Source organism: Molothrus ater, chromosome 4 (assembly GCF_012460135.2).
Source record: "Molothrus ater isolate BHLD 08-10-18 breed brown headed cowbird chromosome 4, BPBGC_Mater_1.1, whole genome shotgun sequence".
NCBI classification, from domain to species: domain Eukaryota; kingdom Metazoa; phylum Chordata; class Aves; order Passeriformes; family Icteridae; genus Molothrus; species Molothrus ater.
This window is the reverse complement of record NC_050481.2, coordinates 72419183-72440388: the sequence shown is the minus strand read 5'-3', so window position 1 is coordinate 72440388 and position 21206 is coordinate 72419183. Positions and strand designations below refer to the sequence as shown.

General features: G+C 55.2%; 1 protein-coding gene across 1 annotated transcript; it reads right to left on the bottom strand.

Annotated features, from left to right (window-relative positions):
- Positions 1 to 347: 347 nt before the first annotated feature.
- Positions 348 to 20879, bottom strand: LOC118686300 (cytochrome P450 26B1). Its single transcript, XM_036382449.1, has 6 exons — positions 20649 to 20879; positions 18555 to 18779; positions 5666 to 5941; positions 4507 to 4662; positions 2094 to 2375; positions 348 to 761 (listed from the first exon to the last, which is right to left on the bottom strand). Exons 1-6 carry the CDS (start codon positions 20850 to 20852, stop codon positions 369 to 371), a joined length of 1536 nt encoding a protein of 511 aa, XP_036238342.1. The 5' UTR covers positions 20853 to 20879; the 3' UTR covers positions 348 to 368.
- Between the last annotated feature and the right edge of the window lie 327 nt (positions 20880 to 21206).

The following is a 21206-nucleotide window of genomic DNA, read 5'->3' as shown; positions in this document are numbered from 1 at the left end:
AGCCTTTCCCGCAGTCGGGCCTTCTCCTCCTGGCAGCAGAAGTGTTTTATAGATATTTATATATATATATTTATAATAATTAGATACTGTGTATGGTCGGCCATCCCAGCTCGACTCGGCTTTTGCGGATCTTCCTCCTTCCCGACGAAACAAGGCTCCTCTGCCCCGACCTTCTCCGCATCCCGCGGGAAGAGCAAAACGCTTCCGGCAGCTTCCCTGCTGGAAAAGCAGTCCCGATCCGGAGGTGAGCGCCGTGGAGAAGCTCCTCATATCCCTCTCTGCTCCCCTCCTGTCCATCCCCTCGCCCCCACCCCACCCCTGCCTCCTCCCCCGGCCGCCCGTCCCTGGTGCCACCGGTGGCGCGGGCTTTACACGGTGGCCCCCAGCATGGCGTCTGTGCCCGTCAGGATCTCGTTCTGGTTGGAATCCAGTCCGAAGAACTTGACCTTGAGTCCGTCAACCGGGTGGACCACGGGCACCAGGGTGATTTTGGGGAAAGTCCTGGTGGCGAGCTCGAAGCGGCTGGTGCTGGCCAGCTCGATGGCCAGGGCCTTGAGGAAGAGCTTGGCCAGGTGCTTGCCCAGACAGGTCCGTACGCCTCCTCCGAAGGGGAGGTAGTGGAACCTGCCCTCCTTGTCTTCGCTCCGGCCCTGCCCGAAGCGGTCGGGGTCGAAGACGTCCACGTCCTTGAAGACGGGAGCGGTGTCGTGGGTGTCCCGGATGCTGTACATCACGCTCCAGCCCTTGGGGATTTGGAAACCCTGCGGAGAGGCGGGAAGGGGAGGAGAGCAGAGCAGAGTGGGTCAGTCCTGCTGGAGAGGGAGGATTGAGATATCTTGTCTTAGGGGGATGAGATGAAGGAAATTTTTTTGCGTGGAAGGATGGAATGGTTTGGGTCGGGAGGGGTCCTAAACGGATCCTGTCCCACCCCACTCCACGGGCTGGGACACCTTCCATCACCCCAGGGTGCTTCAAGCCCCATCCAGCCTTGGACACTTCCAGGGATGTGGCATCCACAATCCCTGGGCAATTTGTGCCAGGCCGCACCACCCTCACAGTTTTCCCTGCTTATTCCCATTTCTTTTGGGTTTATCCCTCAAGTGTGATGCAGATTTAAAGGAAAACCAGACAGCACAGCACAAAGAGATGCGAATACTGGCTTTATTCCTCCCTCCATCCCAAAGATTCGTGGGATGATCCATCCATTTATTTGCTTTGTGGTCACTGGCAGGAGCTGCCTACCAGGAACCCCGTGGTGCTGAGCAGGGGAAGCAGCTTCTCCCGTGCTGTGCCCCACACATCAGCCAGCCCTTCCCAGAGCATCCCAGAGGACCCCACAGCATCCCACACCCCGCTGCCTGTCAGCACCACACACCCAACACCCACACCGGGGCCCGAGTGATGAGAAATGGGGTGGATTTATCATCCCCTGAGCACTTTAAAAGGTCTCTGACTCAAACCACTGCATTAGGAGGATTTACAGTGACAAGGCAGCTCCCGAGATTTTGTTTTGCTGGGAGGAAATTCCAGCCATGGTGGTGACTAATCCGCCTGTCATCCGGCAGCCTGGAGATGCCCTTTGCTGTAAACCTTTCCCCTGTCACACCCCAGCTCAGAATTTGGCGTCACTGTCACGAGCTGGGCTTTGGAGCATCACACCCGTCTGCCCTCTGACAGCTCCACATCCCATCACTGCTGGATCTGGGGCAAATCCCATTGCCAGAATCACAGAATTAATTAGGCTGGAAAAGCCTTGGAGATCATCAAGTCCAAGCTGTCAGCTAACACCACCTCATCCACTAAACCGTGGCACCGAGCACCACATCCAGGCTTAAACCCCTCCAGGGACGGTGACTCCACCACCTCACCCCATTCCAATGCCCAGCCACTCTTCCTGGGAAGAACTTTTTCCCTAAATCCAACCTAAATTTCCCCTGGTGCAGCTTAACGCTGCGTCCCTTTGTCCTGCCACTGATTGCCTGGGAGAAGGACTTAATTAGGCAGGACTTCGTTTAGCCCCTCAGAGGCCTCCTCTAAGCCAGGCTCAAGCGAGCTGGGCCATTTTGGGGATCTCGGGGTCCAGCGCTACTCACATCCAGCTCGAAGGTCTGCAGCACCGTCCGGTAGCCCCCGGAGATGGGGGTGAAGAGGCGCAGAACCTCCTTGATGACGCAGTCCAGGTACTGGAGGCCGTTGATGTTGTCCAGGCGCAGGGAGCCCTCGCAGATGCAGCCGTTGTGGAGGATCCCTTTGCTCCGCAGCTCCTCCCGCAGCTTCTCCAGCACCCGCGGGTGTTTGAGGAGCTGCATGATCAGGGAGGTGCTGGCGCTGGCCGTGGTGGCGTAGGCGGCGAAGATGAGCTCCAGGGTGCCGTCCTGGAGGGCAGGGGGAAGGGCAGGGTGAGACACAGGTGTGGCAGGCATCTTTCATGGAAAATCCTTTCCTTAGGATTTTTCCTCCTGAGAAGCTGAGAGGCCTCAGGAACAAAATGCAAACAATGGTTATCTGCTGCTGTGGAATGCAACAGGTGCATCTGGGATTGGTTCATGTTGGTTGTTTCTGATTATTGGCCAATCATAGCCCAGTTGGCTCGGACAGAGAGTTCAAGACAGAAGCCTTTGGTTATCATTCTTTCCTATTCTATTCTTAGCCAGCCTTCTGATGAAATCCTTTCTTCTATTCTTTTAGTACAGTTTTAATGTAATATATATCATAAAATAATAAATCAAGCCTTCTGAAACATGGAGTCAGATCCTCGTCTCTGCCCTCAACCTGAGACCCCCATGAGCACTGTCACACACAGGGGTGGGGCAGAGGGGCTTTTGGGACTTTAGCTGGTCACAGTGACTTCGTGATGCGTTAGAAAGTCTCCTTTCTTAGCTTGGCGCTTGAAGAAGGAGTTAGAGCTTTTCATTTCTCAGGTTTAAGGTTTTTTGTTGTATCTTATCTATAAAATTTTTTCTTTTGACCTGCTGAGGTCTGCTCAGCAAGACAGTCAGAGGCAATCTGTCCGCCCCCGGGGTGGTGTTATTTTTTTATACTAAAAACCATGTGTACAATATTTACAATTACTTTTTAATACTTATCACTCATGTTAGACAGTGAGCTTCTACTCTGAACCAATCTAAAAGTGCCACCACCACAGCAGAAGATGGAGGCCAAGAAGAAGAAGGAGAAAGGCTGGACACACCCAGAACCCTCCATCTTGCCCCCTGAACCCCCATGCTAAAAACCCCAAAAATCTATTTTTTCACCCTGTGATAAATTCACTATCATCTACTTAAAATTTTGTGGCTTATAATTCTTCATCTAAGGTTGGTAATTGTTTTTTTCCAAGGGCTAAATCAAAGGCACAGGGGTCTGGGGCTCTGTGCCAAGGTCTCTGGGCCACCCGGGCAGGGGCTCGAGCCTCCGGGGCAGCCAGAGGAATTTCCTGGGTTCCAACAAGGAGCCACCAACCTCAGCACCTCGAGGTGCCATGGGGTGTTCTTCTCCCTGAACGATTTCCAGCCTGGCCTCAGAATCGTGGAATGGTTTGGGTTGGATGGAAGTCAGGGATCACCTTGTTCCATCCCCAGGGACACCTCCTGCTGTCCCAGGATGCTCCAAGCCCCATCCAACCTGGCCTTGGGTGCTCCCAGGGATGGAGCAGCCACAGATTCTCCCAAAAAACAGCTGCTCCAGAGATTTAAGATCCAAAGGGGCCACGTGACCTGAGGAAGGATCACATCACGAAGCTGGGAGAGGGAAAAATGGAATGTGGAGGGAGATGGATTCTCCTGGGTGATTTCCCACCCACCAGGATGGATGAGGGAAACCTGGGCAGAGTTTGTGTCCGTTGTTAATGGCCGTGGACACTTCCAGGGGCAGCCAAAGCCTGGTCACGTTTAACTGGAAGGTCACTCCTTGGACAGCCACCACCAGGATCTTCACACAGAACCTCCAAGGAGCAGACAAAAACCCAGGAGATGGCTCCTGGCATTCCATGGCCCTGCTGCAGATAAGAACCTGCTGAGGGGCTCCCATGCCCTGCAAAGGAGGCACCAGGAGGAGCGGAAAGGTCAGGGGATGCAGCTGACCAAGGTTTCTGTTGTGACCAGGGAGGTTCAGGTTGGATATCAGGAAAAATTTCCTTCCTGGAAGAGGGGCCAAGCACTGGAGGAGGCTGCCTGGGACAGGGATGGAGTCACCATCCCCGAAAGTATTCAAAAACTGAATGGATGGTGAATTTTGTGGTATGGTTTAGTGGGGATGGAGGTTGCACTTGATCACCTTGGAGGCCTTTTCCAAGCTTGATGATTCCATGGAACGCTTGGTGGAAAGGGCTGGGCACAACCAGCAAATGAATGAAGCAACTGGTTTGCATCCACCAACAAACACATCGTGGTCCCCCAGCTCTCAGGTCTGCCCCAAAAATTCCTCCTGGGATCATCCCTCACTTTTCCCTTCAGGAAGGCCCGGCCCTGAGCAGAACAGTCCCAAGGAGGCCCCAGGGAAGGGCTTTACCTTCAGCTCCTGCATGGTCAGCTCCTTGCCGTGCTCCTTTCCACTCTCTATCAGGATGTCCAGAGCGTCGGCGTAGTCCTTGCCCTGCGTGTTCTGCAGCTTCTCCTGGATGGCTTTTTCCAGCCCCTTCTGCAGCGTCTCCCGGGCCCGGATTCCCTGTGGAGCAGGAAGCGCTCAGACCACGTCACCACCAGCAGCACCTTGCCCATCCCAGGAGCTGCAGACGTGCCCAGGACAGGTCCAAGCCATAAAAGCAGAGGCTCAAAGAAGGGTGTGAAGATGTTGGAGGTGTCCCCTGGGCCGGAGGAGTAAAGCCGGAGTGGGGGAGATCACAGGAGGAGTAATCAACACCTAGGTGTAAATGACGGGTCTGGGCTGGGAGCCCCTGTCCGGCACCGGTTCACAGCCCCCAGCTCCTCCTGGGATGTATGGAAATCCCTGGGAAAATCGTCTCTCAAAGGAAAGCCCATTCATCCCAAAGAATCCCCTTCCCCAGCAATTTGATCACCTGGTCCCAGTAAAGCAATTCCTACGGGAGTGCAGCTGCTTGGGGCTAACCTGCTGCTGGGAACGATTCCGGGCTCCAAGGGGATGGAATCGTTCCCATGGGCAAACAGCAATTAAAAAAAAAAATGCAGGGATATCAGAAAAATAAATTTTGAACCCCCCCTATTTCTGTTATCAAAATTCCCCCATGGGAAAAAAAATACGATTTTATGTCTATTTTTTGTTATGTTTTCATTTTTTGTCAGGTTTTCATTTTGCGTCTTTCATCATAAAAACTGGAATACTCCAGGAATTAGAAGGGCCTGTTTTAGTTATGGGAATTACAAGGGTGTATTTTAGCTCCTGGAATTACAAGGACCTGTTTCACTCCAAAGGAATTAAAAGGAGAAGGGTCCCACAAAGTAAAAAAACACAGGCAAATTGCCAAATGAGGAAAAACACAAATTAAATCTGGGCAACTCCTGACTATTTCCTGCTATCAAGGAACAGCTTTTCCCCTGCCTTCTCCACTAATTCAGGAATTGTGGCCCAAAACGGAGTCCTTGAGGTCAGGAGATGAGAAATCCCCCCGCGAACGGGGAAAGGCGCGGATTAATCACCTCCCATTAATTAATTGGCGCTATCAGCGTAGAGACCCCGCCCCAAAGCTCACCCTCCTGTAGCCGCTGAAGGGCAGGTCCACGGGCAGGGAGAAGACGTTCTCCACGAACTGCTGGTAGACCTCGAAGAGGCGTCCGAGCTCCTCGTCGGGGATGCGGAAGCCCAGCAGGACGCGGATGGCCATGCGGAACGTCAGCTTCTGCGCCTCGTGGTACACGTTGATGGGCTCGGGCTCGCTGCTCCAGGCCCGCAGCGTGTCCTTGATCACCAGCTGGATCTTGGGCAGGTAACTCTCCAGAGCCTCGTGGCTGAAAATCTTGGAGAACACCTACGGGAAACAGCGAGGAGAGGTTTGTCTGCAGGCCCCAGCACACGCGGCCTTGTCCAAGGTGTCCCACGAGGAGGTGGGACACCATTCCAAACTCTTCATCCCGTTCCTAATAGAGCTGCCAGAAACACCAGCTCTTCCTGAAATTGCCACCATGACTGTCACAAGTGACGGGGAATAACGGAGCAAACTGGGGTGGGAGGGATTCCTCCATCCCACGTGTGGCAGGAGGGACAGAGAAACATTTCCATGTCCAAAGGATCCCAGCTCTGTTCATCCCATGGCTTGGGTGTCACTAACGCACCTCTTTCACAGGGATTCTCCAGCATTCAACACGGACAAACACAAGGGGAAAACACAACTCTCCCAACGGGAAGCACTGAAAATTCCTCCCACCTCTCCATCACCTTTTCCTTCTTTTTTTTTTTTTTTTGTTCACGGATGCAAAACGAAGCAAAATAATTATTTTGGAGCCTTTAGGATCTCTGTGGAGTCTGGCTGAACTCCGACAGGGGTTCAAGCGGGGAAGAGCCGCTGCACGTACGCAGAGGCCGCGATCGCCCTCGGCTCATTTCCTTGGGAAACCAGGGAAAAAAAAAATTCCTGATGTCAGCAGCCAGCGTTAATTTAAGCCCTGCGAGTAAACAGTGAGCAGGACTGGGCCTCCCCAGGTCCCCCACGCTAACGGCTCCTTACTCCAATTTTTTTCCTCCAATTTGGGCCCGGGCCCGCTCCGAGGAGCTCAGCAATGCCAGGAATGTCCCTTCCCGGCACAGCAGCGCTTTCATTCGGCATTCCCGCCTCATCCCTCGCCGAGCGAGGGGGGAAAGTGCTGTTTGTTTATTTTTTATTAACCTACACACACGCACGGGGCAGGACGCACACGCACCGCAGGCCTCCAGGAAAATCCAATTAAACCAGGACTCCAAGGAGGGAGCTGCGCGCCGGAGCCTCCACCGGTGGCCGCTTCCCGGCGGGAATGGAGGCGAGGTGGGGGGGCTGCCAAAGTTATCAACCCACCGAGAGGAGCGAAATCAAAGCCGCCCCCTCTTTTCCATGAGCGCCGGGCTCGCCGGAGCTGTAAATGTGAGAATTTCCTCCGCAGTCAGCACTCCAAGGGAAAGGTAATATTTTCCTGGCTGCGACCCCTCATTGCTAATGCCCGGCGTTCCCTGGGAGTTTGTTTGGTGAAAAAACACCTCTGTCCCCTCGCAGCTCCGCGCAGGGGCCTCCACAAGAGCCGCTTCACGACGCCCCAGGTTGAGCCCCCGGCGAAACCCAGCGCCCGGCGAGGAGCGGCCCGCGGAAATCCCAGGATGGGAGGATGGACAGGGAAGGGAATCCGAGCCTGGGGACAGGGAACCATCCCTGGATGGCCGCGCGGAGCCGAGGCATGAATGAATGAATGAATGAGAGGAGGAATCAATGAATGAATGAATGAACAGCGGGGAGCGAGAGCGCGGCGAGGGCGCGGGACGGGGCGGCGGCGGCCGCCTCCTGCCTGCATCCATCCAGAGCCGGGAAAGGCAGCGGCGTTCAGGCTTTTTCTGCTGGAAAAAGCAGCTGCTCGGGCAGGAAAAGCTGGGGGGGGTAAAGCTGAGACCCTCGGCTGCGTGGGGAAGGTGGGGAGGGAGTGAGGAAGGTTGGAGGTGGGAAGGGAATGGGAAGAAGGGAATGGGAAGAAGGGAACGGGAAGAAGGGAACGGGAAGAAGGGAACGGGAAGAAGGGAACGGGAAGAAGGGAACGGGAAGAAGGGAACGGGAAGAAGGGAACGGGAAGAAGGGAACGGGAAGAAGGGAAGGGAAGAAGGGAAGGGAAGAAGGGAACGGGAAGAAGGGAACGGACAGTTCCTTTGTCCATGGGCAGGACACCGGGTTTGATGCAGAGCCAGGATCCATGAGCTCTTCCACAGGGATGGAGACAAGACCACCTGGCAAAGGGACACTGCTGTGTCCCAACCCAGCTCTCACCTGCCCTTCATCCATGCTGAGCAGCTCGGAACAACGGAATAAGGGCAGAGGCTCCCAGTGAATGTCCCGAAACATTTCCTGTGCCTCAGTTTCCCCAGATGGAAGCAGGGCCAGTGAGGGGACAATCTCTGCTTTAGGAGCACGGGGTCTGCATCCCTGCTGGGAGCCACCACCCCAGTGGAGGTGACCTTTGGGGGCTCCTGGCCTCGTCCTTCCCTGGCATTCCCCACAGGAGGAGCACCTGGGGACCCCCTGCTCCCTGAAGAAAGGACTCGGTCCCGGACGTGCCTCTGGTCCCAGAACATCTGCCGAGGTGTGGGGGGCTGGACCCACACCCCCGGGTCCTCCCAAGAGGAAAGATCCTGTCCCTAAGGATTGGTGTGAACAGAAGGGGACATCCTTTGGAAGAGAAAACCAAACCTCTCCCCATGGGATCGGCGCAGACCTGACAAGGGGGAGGTTAAGCACCGGGGGTGGGGGGGATTTTGTTCTTTCTCCGCAATTTTTGGGAGCTCTCCCCGCGCCAGGAGGCTCCTCCAGCTGGCTGCTCCCTGGAGCTCCCGAGCACGGCCCGAGCCCCGGCCGCGCTGCTCCGTCTAATCCCACATGTCAGCAGATCCTTCCCCGGCCAGACACAAGTCTGGATCCCCTTCCAGTCACCTCCAGTTCAACCCTGCATCTTTCCAGTTGATTAAAAAGGAGGAGAAGGCAGCCAACTTTCCCCGACGAAGCCCGGCGCGTTCCTAGCCTAAAATTCCTGCGCCCTCTAGTGAAGCCGGGCCGAGCGGCTCGGCTGCTCCAGGAGCGAATCCAGGCAAAGCCGAGGAGAATCGGGGCAAGAAAAAGTTGTTCCAGAGCTGCCAAGAGGCAAAACCGTCTCTAAGCTCAGCTTTGTTAACCCTGAGATGCCACAGCCCGGCTGCGGTGGAGCCACAAGGGCTCGCAGCAGGGCCAGGATTTTTTGGGGATGCTGGAAAGAGTTTTTCCATGTTGGAGAATGTCCCAAAAGAGCCAAATGTGGGGATCTGGTCCATCCAAGGACGCTCATTTCCACCCTACACTCATATTGATGGACACCCCACCACCCAGCCGGAACCTTCCCACTCCATCTCACATGGAAAAAGGATATTTAAGGATTTATGATTTTCCAAAGGCTGAAAATGCCTTCCCAGTGCCTCAGCTCCAGCTCCACGTGACAGCAAAGCGCCCCCAGCCCCAGCTGGAGAACGCCCCGGCCCCATCCTTAAACCACAGCCAGGGAATTTGAGGGAATTCTGTGAGCTCCAGCAGTGATTCCATGCCTGGCTGGGGTGTGGGGGACCACATTTTCCATGGCTTTCTCCTTCCCACCCCAAGCACCAGCACCAATCCCTGCCTTTGGCCATCCATGATTTCCAGGCCCCTCGCTCCCACCTGGCTCCCAAAAGAGGGAATGGAGCTTTCTGTTCCTCCCCTCCAGGAGGAAAACTGAAATTTTGGGATCAGCCACCTGCATCCCCATCCAGCCTGGGGCTGCTGGCCTGACCAAAGGGAGGCAGGATGAGCCAGGAAATGTTTTCAGGAACCAATTTGGCACCTGCCGGAGGTTTGGCCGACAGGAGACGTCGGGAAGCATCCAAAGCAACATCTCAACCTGGATGCATCCTAACTCTTCCCACATTTCCAAAGGCTAGGCTGTGTTTGTCCCAGCCCTGCCCCATCACCACATTATCCTGGATGTCTGCCCCTCTCCAGAGCCCATTCCCGTGCTCCAGCGGGATTAGAAACCGGGATATTTTTGGAGGTGGTTCATGGGCAAGAGGCCATCCTGGTACTGGGAGCATGAACAAAGGGAAAACACAGCAAAAAAAGTTGGAAAGGCACCACAAAAGGAGAGAAAATTCCAAAAAATCCCATTCCTACCCGGACACTCTGTTTATAAAAGGTTCGGGCTTTGCACACAGCAAAGAACTGATTCCTTTTCTCCCCCTCGTTTTTTTGGAAATGGAGCACATGGAAGGCTCCATCCTGGAGGAATCCAGGCTCTCGTGAACGCTCCAGCCTCCAACGGGAGTCTGGGAACAGGAGCTGGAGCCTCCAGGCTGAAAGGAATGAGGTGCCTTTGCCAAAGGCTCTTACACTGAAATTCAAATGATTCTCAAAAAAAAAAAAAATTCTGCTGGAAAAAATGGAAGGATCATTTGGGATCCTTTGCTCTTGTCATGATGCACCTTCAGGGGCTGTGCCTACCTGGGATTTTTCCATGTTACAAAAAAAAAAAAAAAAGGATTATGAGAAACTCCAGCATTTCCAGTCAAATTCAGAATAAAATTAATCCCAAGATCTGCATTTCCCCACAACTCAAAAATCTCCATGTTCAAGAATCTCTCCTACAAATCCCCCACATGGCATGGGAGGATTTCAATCCCAAACCCTTTCAGGCCCTGCTTTCAATCCCAAGTCCTTCAAGGCCCTGCTTTCGATCCCAAACCCTCCAAGGCCCTGCTTTTGATCCCAAACCCTCCAAGGCCCTGCTTTCGATCCCAAACCCTCCAAGGCCCTGCTTTCGATCCCAAACCCTCCAAGGCCCTGCTTTCGATCCCAAATTTTCAAGCCTGAGAGGTCAAAGGGGCTGTGGGGGAGAGCCAGGATCTGCCTCAGCAGCCCCTCTGCAAAACTGCCTGAGTGTCCCAAAAATTCCATCCCCAGCAGAATTCCATCAAGAAATTTCAGCTTCTGGGCCGAATTTCTGGGGGTACCAAAAGGTACTGGGATTCATCAGCTTGGGAATGCTGCTCCCAGTGTCTTTTCCCTTTTATTTATGGAGAAAAAGGAGAATAAATTTCACCTTATGCTCCTCAAGGAGGGAGAAGGATCCCACATCCGTGGATGTCCTGGCAAAGAAATGGGGGGAGCTGTGTCCAGAGAAGAGAGATCAGAAACGTGGGATCAGCCAGCCAGGATCCAGCTGGGATCCCTGTGGATGGAGCTGTGGAGAAGGAGAATCCCACAAACCCAGCAGGCATGGTCAGAGCTCTCATTCCTCGGGGAATTATGGAATGGTTTGGGTTGGAAGAGACCTTGAGGACCTAATTCCGACCCCTGGGATGGGCTATCCCGGTGGGTGATGGATCACTGCCCGTGGTGTGGGCACGAAGGATTCCCTGGAGACAAGGAGGAGGAGAACAGCTTTCCCAGGGAACAGTGGAAGTGAAATACCAGGAGGAAAATCCCAGTCTTTACTGAGCCTGATGGGTTTTCCTGGAGCACGGAGAGAGGACAGAAGGGAAGGATCCCTATGGATTTAAGTAACCCGGAGCAGGATTATCCTAAAGACAAAGCCAGACTTAAAAATAAACCAGTCCTTGGTTCTGCCAAGAATTCCAGGAACCGGGAACAGAGCAGAGCAAGAGGTGGCCACACCTGGGAGGGGATGAGTCAGAAATTCCCAATCCATGGTGCAGCCACTTCATCCCGAAGGAATAAAAAACCCTTCCAGATCACACAAAGTCTCATGGCAGAAATAAAGGAAAAAATCTTGGGAAAGGGATTCCTCCAAGGAAATCCTGAGGATTGCAAGGCCTCCATGGGATGAGAGAACACCTGAGGAGCTCCTGCAGACCAGGCAAGGGTTAAAGCTCCTCCAGGGAGGAGGGGACAGGGGCTGAGGTGACCCCTCAGGGTGATCCCAACCCTACAAGGAGAGGAAGCTGGAGAACCAGCAGGTGAGAGAGATTTCATGGGAAAATTCCACCTGGGAAGGGATGGAGAGCTCCGTTACCACCAGAGGGATAAATGGAATATCGCAAACCACAGCTGAGGAGGTTCCTTGAGCTGTTTGAGAGGATGGATGGAAAAACCAAAGGGACCACGGTGCAGGACGGATCCTGACTCCTTGGCATCCCTGGGATTCGCTCCCCATCCCTCTGGAAGTGGAGCCTGGATTGCAGCTCCACCCAGCTGCTGCCCAAGGAGGGGCTTCGCCTTCTCCCTGCCTCCCAGCACACCCAAAAACTCCCACCCTGGAAGGTGGAAAATCCAAACTGGGGGATCCCAGGGTATCCCACAGCCACAATCCTGCTCCACCAGCACAGCGGGCCTGGAGCTCGTGGGGAGTTTTGGGATGGAAGGCACCATGAAATCCCCCAAAATTTGTCTTTTAGCCAGGAGCTCCTCCATTTGCCTTTTTTTTAATCCTTTAGATTACAACTGGTAAATTTTTCTAATCCCTTGAATTAAAACTGATTAAAATAATTAAAATTGCTCTGGATTTACACCCCTGGAGATGACAGGGGTGACTTTTTCTAAAGTCAAGGAACCAACCGAGCCCAGGAATTCTTCCCCCGGAAGGGGAGCAGGAGCCATCCTCCATCCATGGAAGGTTTTCCCTGCTCCAGAGGCTTTTGCCCATGGATTAAGGCTCCCAGGGCATGGAGAAGGGGCTGGAGCTGATGGCAGCTGCAATTCAGCCTGTTTGATATAATTTTGGGAGCTGGCTCCGATGGACTGGGATGGTTTCCTTTCCACCACGGAATAGGCTGAGAGGGTGGGATAGACATGGAAAAAAAAAAACCTAAAAACCCTAAAAAAAAATCCCCTACTAACAACCTCGGTCCAGGTTGGAAAAAAATCCTAGAAACCCTAAAAATAAACCCTGTTAACAACCTCAGTCCAGGTTTTTTGTAGGGAAAGATCCATTCCTCCACCTCCCATTGCTCCTTCCTCCTGCAGCCCTCTCCCCCATCCCAATCCCGATCCTTCCCTCCCCCCCAGCAGCTGGTTTATATTTGCCTGTAAATTTATGGCCCCTTTTGTGCTCTTAATCCCCTCGCAAACGATATGAAAGCCTCGGACCTTTCCACTCCGTGCTAATGAGCTCAACACTTGCGTGCCTCGGAGGCAGAGCATTAATTGCGCTGTGTTAATGAGCGATGGAGCTTTGGACACTGAGACAAACCAGGGCCGCCCCTCCTGCTCCCTCCTGGAATCCCTGGATGTCTCCCCAGCAATCCCATGGATTGCTTTGATTTTATTCCATCTTTGCACTTTTTTTTGGCTTTTTTTTTTGAGCCGGCTGTGCCTATTTTGGGGTGGCTCTGCCGGAACACGAGTCCGGCACTCTCCTGCCAAGCTGGATGATCCCGAGGAAAGTTTGATCCCACCTTTCCCTGCACATCCCGGGAATCTCCTTCCTGGCCCTGGGCGCTGCTCAGACTTGACCTAAAGCCTAAAGGCCACGTCCTGGTCATTCCCAATTCCCATTTCCTCCTCCACCAGGATCCCTTGCAGGCACAGGAGTGCTGAATTCCAGCTTCCTGCTGGAATTGCCATAAAAGCAGAGGCTGCAGGATCCCTAAGATCAGGTTTGCTCTGCCCTCATTACGGCTCCTTTCACCCCAGAATCGACACTCCCAAAACCTGGGGGTTTCTGGGTGGAAATGGGGATTGCAGAGGTCGACAGGGACAAGTTGGGATTGGATGGGACAAGGATGGAGGGAAGAGCCAGAGTGGGACAAGAGCGGGATGGGGAGACCCCCAGAGCACGGAGCAGGAGCTGGAATGATCCCACCAACCTTTCCCAGGGAGTTCCAGCAGGAGCTCCAGTCCCATGGGATGACATTCAACCGTCATGGGGCGGGCAGGGACAGGGATCTGCCACCAAAAACCCAGAGCAAAGACCCTGCTCAGCCACCCGGGTCACTCCTGTGAGGAACCTGGAGGGGATTCCAGACAAAAAATTCCACTGTGGAGCTCCGGCTCCAGCAGGGGTGGCCCAGACGCTTCTCCAACATCAACACAAACTCCAGCAGCAGGAACAGCCTGGCCGGGATAAATGTCCCAGGAAAGTGGGAGAGGAGTTTGGAGCTGGTGTTGTTTATTCCTTGTAAACTGCTCCAAGGGCAAAGCCAGAGCCAGCACTGGGGACATCTGCAATGGAGCCATTCCATAGGGCAGGAATTTTCCCCATTCCCAGCCCTCCATCCTGCCCCACATCCCTGTTCCAGGCTGACTCCAAACCCAGAGAGTTCGTTTCCCAAAGCAAGGAGGTTTTCCTCAATTTATAGGAATTTTCAGTGCCAGTGACACCTGCAGCGAAGGCGTTCCCTGCCGCAGGAATTCCATGTTCCCAACCTTCCATCCCTGCCCCAAGCTGATTCCATATCCTGCAATTCCCTCTCTGTAACCTCATTTCCCAAACCAAGGAGGTTTCCTCCAATTTATAGGAATTTTGACAGCCTCCTGGAGGGGAAATTTGATAAACTTGGGATGGGAAAAAGCTTCCATAGGGTTAGGATTGGGCTCCTCCTGAGCACCTCCTGCATCCCAGAATCCTTCACCAACACCTACGGGACCAATACTTCTGGATATTCTTCTATATGGAATGGGATAACAAATCCATAAAGATCCCAAAAAACATCTGGGACATGGAAACAGGAAAGAGAGAAGAGCTCCAGCACCTGAATCATCCCACCCTATCCCCGATCCCATTCAAGCGTCCTCCAGCGGGAATTCTCTGATCCCGGAATTCCACCGAGGAGCTGAAATTCCTTGGAAAGCTGCAGCGAGCAGCTGATCCCTGGCAGGATCCCAGAACCCTCCTGCAGGAACATGTTGGGTTTGGAGCTCATCTCCACATCCCAGTGACAATCTGGAGACCACAGAGCGGCTGCCAGGGAATGCTGCTGGAAATAAACGCGGCTCTGTGGGGTTTGGGGAAGATGAGGGGGATTTATGGCCTGGACAAGAGCTGGGGGAAGGCCCCAAGTGGTTGGAAGGGCAGCAGAGGTGGGTTCCACGCTCTGCTTTTCCTCATTTTGGCCAAAATCCCGTGCCAGGTGAGGAATTCTGCCTCAGTTTTTGGCAGGATCGGGGAATTGGGAAGGGACAAGTGAAGGCTCGAGCTCAGAGATGAAGCAAAACCCAGAATCCGAGAGGTCATGGAACGCCAGGAAAGCCCACAGTGCTTTAACCTGGATCGTCACCCGCCAAAGAGATTCCCCAGGAAATCCTCTCTCCACGGAGCTTCCAACTGCTCCGAATCTTTCCATGAACCCCTCAAGAGCAGCACCCTCACTGGAAATTGGGGTATCCCGTGGAAAATTCTGCCTTTTCCGAGTCCTTTCCTTGCTTCCCTGGCAGGTCAAGAGGAGAATTCAGGCTCAGTTTAAGATTTAAGCTCGCCCTAAATCCAAATCCTTTCTCCTGAGAGCTCTGCGAGTTTCAGGGTGGGGAGAGCTGGAAGCTGGAGCCGTGGAACAACAAAAATTCGGGATTAACGAGCTCCAAATAGGCCACACCTGAAGGAAGGAGCCTTAATCTGCTCCTTGGAATCTCGATAAGAGCAGAATAATCGATTTTCACCTCATTAGAGGCAGGCCCAGCTTATCTGAGTGCAGCTCGGGGATGGGTTTTTAGGGAGAAGAGGAATCCCTAAATCGGGATCAGCCCAGGCTGGGTGGGGTGGGAGGCGCTGGGCTCCCAAAAGCAGCGATTAGCAGGAGATGGAGGGAAGAAATGAGGCTGAAACTGCCGAATTCCAGAGCCGGGCACTGCTGGACTCAATCTCCAGCTGATGAAAGGGAAAACTTAAAAAAGAATTAACTCCCAGAGTGTCCCAGATCCTGGGAAAAGAGTTTGTGGGAGCTCAAAGAGCACCAAGGAGTGGGAGAAGGAGCCGGGGGTCATCCTGGGACAGGGTTTTGTTGGAATTCCTGAGCTCGGGAGGCTTTTGGCCACCCCTGATGCAGGAATTAGGATTTAGGAGTTAATTGGGATTTAGGAATGAATTAGGAATTAGGATCCTTGCCGGCTTGGAATCACAAGTGATGCCAAAAACCATGGAATAATGGAATGACTTGAGTTGGAAGGGACTTCCACTCCCTGTCACCGCCACGGACAGCTCCCAGGGTGCTCCAAATCCCATCCCAGCCTGGCCTTGGGCACTGCCAGGGATCCAGGGGCAGCCACAGCAAATCTGGGAATTCCAGCCCAGCCCCTGCCCACCCTGCCAGGGCACGATTCCCTCCTAACACCCATCATTCGCTCAGGACGCAGGAAGGGTTTTGAGGAGATCTTTAGGACCAAGAACATTCCAAAAGCTTTGGGTTTCAGAGCTTAGGGCTGGCCTCGTGGTTTTCCCCAGTAGGAAAAACCCAGGAGTGAGAGCAGCAGGAAGAGCCGTGGAGGAGAGAGGAAACCTCTGCCGGGTTCCTGCCCAGCCCAGCCCTGGTGCCAATCCCAGACCCATCGGGATCCCACGGAGGTCAGGCCTCCCTTTTCCATGACCCCATAACCCACAGTCCCCTGGGCCCGCTCCCGAGGCCAGAATTCCGTGGTTTTATCCAGGCCAGCAAAGGCCACTTCGGATGAGCAAAAAAATAATCCAGAGGTGCAGGAGGGTGAAAGGAGCAGGGAATGAGCACCTGCAGATCTCTGGCTGATCCTGCTTAACCCTCCTTGGATAGGGAATAAACCCTCCTCGGACAGGGAATGAATCTGTCCTAGATAGGCAATAAAACCTGCCCTGGATAGGGAATGAACTCTCCTTGGACAGGGAATGAACCTGTCCTAGATAGGGAATGAACCCTCCTTGGATAGGGAATGAACCCTCCTTGGATAGGGAATAAACCTGCCCTGGACAGGGAATAAACCCTTCTTGGATAGGGAATAAACCTGCCCTGGATAGCGAATGAACCCTCCTTGGATAGGGAATAAACCCACCCTGGACAGGGAATAAACCTGCCCTGAAAAGGGAATAAAATCTCCTTGGATAGGGAATAAGAGCACTGTGGATAGGGAATAAACCCTCCTTGGACAGGGAATGAACCCTCCTTGGGCAGGGAATGAACCAATTTTCCCCCTGGATGGAGGCAGCCCCATCACCCCCCCCTTGGTCGGAAAAACGTCTCCATTTTTAAGGGAAAACCCCAGCACTGGAGGGGCTGAGCTGGTCCTGGTTTGGGGCAGGGACAGGCTCAGCTCTTTCCCCGGTGTCGCTCCTCAGCGTTGTGACCCACGGGTGCCATGTGCTGTTTGTTTTCCTACCATCTCCCCCAGGAGAAAAGAGGGTAGGAATTTTCGGAGGTTTGGAAGGGATTTTACAAAAATCCTCCGAAAGAGGAAACGCTGCTGGAGCAGGGACCCGGCCCTGGGGCAGGGATGGGGACGGCCTCGTGTCCCCAACAGTGTCCCCAGTGCTGTGGGGGGGTCACCCCCCTGCTTCATCCCCAACCATTCCCAGCCCAGATCCAGCTGGAAAAGAGCCCATGGGGTGTGACGGCCACAAAAGGGTCCCAGCACCCCAAACCAGGCTGGGGCTCTGAGGGGGGGGACACGAGAGGGTCCCAGCACCCCCAAACCAGGCTGATCTGGGAGTGTCACCTCTGGGGGACCCAAAATGGGCTCAGCACCCCCAAATTGGCTGCCTTGGGGACTCTAAGGTGACACAAACAGGTCCCAGAACCCCAAACCGGCTGCCCTGGAGGTGTCACCGCTGGGGGACACAAAATGGGCTCAGCACCCCCAAATCGACTGCCTTGGGGATTATAAGGTGACACAAGAGGGGCTCAGCACCCCCTAACCAGGCTGATCTGGGGGCTCTAAGGTGACACAAGAGGGGCTCAGCACCCCCGAACCAGGCTGGGGCTCTGAGGAGGGGAGACATCACTTCAGGGGGACACAAAATGGTCCCACCGGCCCCAAGCCGGCTGCCCTGGGGGGTCTGAGGTGACACAAAAGGGGCTCAGCACCCCAAACTAGGTAGATCTCGGGGTTCTAAGGGGAGGTGTCACCTCAGGGGGACACGAAAGGGCCCCAGCAGCCCCAAACCAGCTGCCCTGGGGTTGTCACCTCAAGGTGACACAAAAAGGTCTCAGCCCCTCCCCAAAGCCCCGCTTCACCCCAGAACCCCCCACATTCCCAAATTCCCTGAAATCCCAGGAAGTTCTCAGCACCACCCCCTCCACCCAAAGCCCCCCTGGGGGTGTCACAATCCGGGGGGTCCCCCCCCTTGTGCCACATCGCCCTTTTAGGAGCCCTCCCTGCCGCCCCTGTCATGCGTGTCCCCATCGTGGGGGGCTCGGGGGGCGACACGAGTGTCCCCCCCACATCCCATCCCACCCCATCCCGAGCCACCTTGAAATTCCTCAAGGGATCAGCGCGCCCGGGGGGGGGGGGGGAAAGGGAACAAACTGAAAGAGAGGGGGGAAAAAGGAAAGGGGGAGGAAAGAAGGGGGAAAAAGGAAAGGGGGAGGAAAAAGGAAAGGAAGGGGGAAAAAGGAGAGGGGAGGAAAGGAAGGGGGGAAAAGGAAAGGGGGAGGAGAGGAGAGGGGGAAAAGAAAGGGGGAAGAAAGGAAGGGAAAAAGGAAAGGGGCAGGAAAGTAGGGGGAATAAAGGAAAGGGGAAGGAAAAATTGGGGGAATAAAGGAAAGGGGGAGGAAAAGAAGGGAAAAAAAGGAAAGGGGAAGGAAAGATGGGGGAAAAAAGGAAAGGGGGAGGAAAAGAAGGGGGGAAAAAAGGACAGGAGGGGGAAAAAGGAAAGGGCGAGGAAAGGAGGGGACAAAAGGAAAGGGCGAGGAAAACGGGGGGAAAAAGGAAAAGGGAAGGAAAGGAGGAGGGGGGGTGGGGGGAAGGAAAGGAGGGGGGGAAAAGCGGGGTCACGGACCTTCCTCTTGTGCCGGTGGATGTCGCCGATGGAGTTGGCCACGGTGTTGGGGCCCAGCAGCATCCGCGTGCTCCGCGGCCACTCGGTGCTCACCAGGTGGTGCTCCCCCATCAAGATCTTGCGCACGTTCTCCGCGCCCGTCACCCGCACCAGCGGCCGCCCCAGCAAGTGCGTCTTGAACACGTTCCCGTACTTCTCCCGCCGCGAGGACTGGAAGCAGGAGCCCTGCGGGGGTGCCCAGGGGTTGGGATGGGACGGGACGGGCGCGGGGTGCGGGGGGGAAGGGGAATTGGGGGCGGAATTTTGGAATTTTGGGGGGCGTTGGGGTCGCCCCGCGTCCAGCCCGCCCGCTCTCCCCGCAGCCCGGCGGGGGTCGGTGCCTTCCTTCCCCCCTTCCTCCTCCTCCTCCCTTTACCTCCCCTGTCACTTTTACACATATTCCTATTTTTCCTCCTCTTCCCCCCCCCCCTTTTTTTTTCCCCTCCTTCACACCCTCCCCCTTTTTTCCCCCCTCGCTTTTTGCCTCTTTTTTTTTTTCTCCCCTCTTTTTCCTCCCCTCCCTCCTCGCTCGGGCTGATTTTCCTCGAGAAAGGCAGCGCTTTGCCTAAGTAAATCTCCAGATTTCAGGGACTTTAATAACTTTCCCACATGCTCCAGGGGCTTTTGTCGGCGGAGAGGCGGCCGGAGCCGCAGCAATAGCGGGGGCGGGGGTCCCCAAAAAACCCCCCTGGCGAGCGGGGAGAGCCGCGGCCGCGCCGCCGGGCTGGGAGCGCGGGTGTTTATTTTGAAACAAAAGCGCGGTTGTGAGGTTCAGATGTTCAGGTGACCCTGTTTCTTGATCTGCGTAAATATAATTAAAGTCCTTTTTGTGGCATTAATAAAGAGTTATTTGTACACCATTTCCAGGGCAGCACAAAGAGCACCTTTATGCGGCACAAGTTGCGAATGGAGTCCAATTTATACAAAATTTTTGTATTTTTAGCCCTGGACTCTGTTTGGACGGAGCCTGCTGGAAAAGCGAGAACCCTTTTCTGGTCCCCCTGTAAAAATCTGATAAATTTCTTTAAAAAATAAAGCCCTATTGAGAGCGTGCCGTTAACCCCTTCGGCGCCGGGGGCGGCCGGCGGAGCGGGGCCGCCGCGCCGGGGCTTCCCCAGCGCTGGCGGGGAGGGGACACCGGGGGACGCCGCCGCTGTCCCCGCCGGGACCGGGCTGTCCTGCCCCGCCGCCGGCTGCGGCGATGAAGGGCGGGAGCATCCTCCTTTGGATATTATTATTAATTTTTTTTTCCTTTTTTTTTTTCTTTTTGCTGCTGCGAGGAGAGAAGGGGAAACCCTGGCGCGGCTTCGCCTCGGGGGTTCCCTCCCGGGATGCTGCGAGCCCCGGGGCGCCCCGAGGCTCCCCCCGGAGCCGGGCACCCCCCGGCCGCCTCCTGCCTCTCCTCCTGTGGGGTTTTTTTTCCCCCCTTTCCCCCCGATTTTTTGGCAGCCGCCCCGCGGTGCGCGGGGGGGATCCCGCTCCGCCCGCCGCTGTTGGGCGTTTAGCGAGGTTAATCCCGGGTTAATCTCCCGATTACCTCGGCGGGCTTCCCCCGCCGCGGGAGCCGGGCCGGGAGCAGCGCCGGCAGCGCGGAAGGGACGGGACGGAGCCGCGGCTCGGGGGGGGACGCGAGCGGCGGAGCCCCCGCATCCAGCCCGGGCCGCCTCCGCCCGCGGCTCCGGCGCTGCGGGTTTCGGGTTTTGGCAGGAATTGAGGCTGAGGAGGGGAGCAGGAGCAGCAGGAGGAGCGGGTGGGCAGCGCGGGGGCGATGCCGAGCCCGGGGCAGCCCCGCCGAGCCCGGCCGCGCTCCCGCGGTGCCCCCGCCGCTCGCCCGGCTCCGGCTCTGCCGCCCCGGAGCCGCATGATGCAATCGGAAGGGAAAGAAGACGGGGGAGAAAAAAAAAATACAGCGAGAAAAAGCCCTAAAATGCCCCTAAAACAACACCGATCCAAGGGGGAAAAAAAAAAAAAAAGAGGAAAAAAAAACCCCTAAGAAACCACCCGGTCCCGACCCGGGTTCCAGCGAGGAGCAGGGAATGAGGGAATCCTCCTTACCTGCAGCAGCCAGTGGAAGGTCTCTCCGATTAAAGGGAATCCCATGGAGCCTTTGGGGATTGGTAGCTTGCAGGTTTTGTCGCGGGTGGCAGCCCAGCGGAGCTGCCACAGCTGTTGGGACACGGCCAGCAGCAAAGTCAGTGACACCAAGCACGCGGCGAGGGTAGCCAGTGCCGAGACGAGATCAAAACTTGCAAAAAGCATATTTGGAAAGAAGGGAGGAGGAGGAGGGTGGGGAGAGAAACGGCCCCTTGACAGGCACCACGCTCGCACCCACACACACGCGCGGAGGGACGGCGAGCGCGGAGCGCCCGCTCGGAGCTGCTTGGGGGGTCCTGGGGCGAGGGGGGCCCCGGCTCGCCCCCCTCGGAGCTGGCAGGTTGGGGAAGCGGCGAGGGGAAAGAGGGGGAAAGGAGGAAAAATTAAAAACAAACAAACAAAAAAATAATAATTAAAAAATAGGGGGGAGGAAAAAAAAAAAAAAAAAGAAGCTGTGGTTGCTGCGCCCCTCGCTGCGAAGTTTGGGCTTGTTTGGGGTAAACTTGACGGAGTGACACG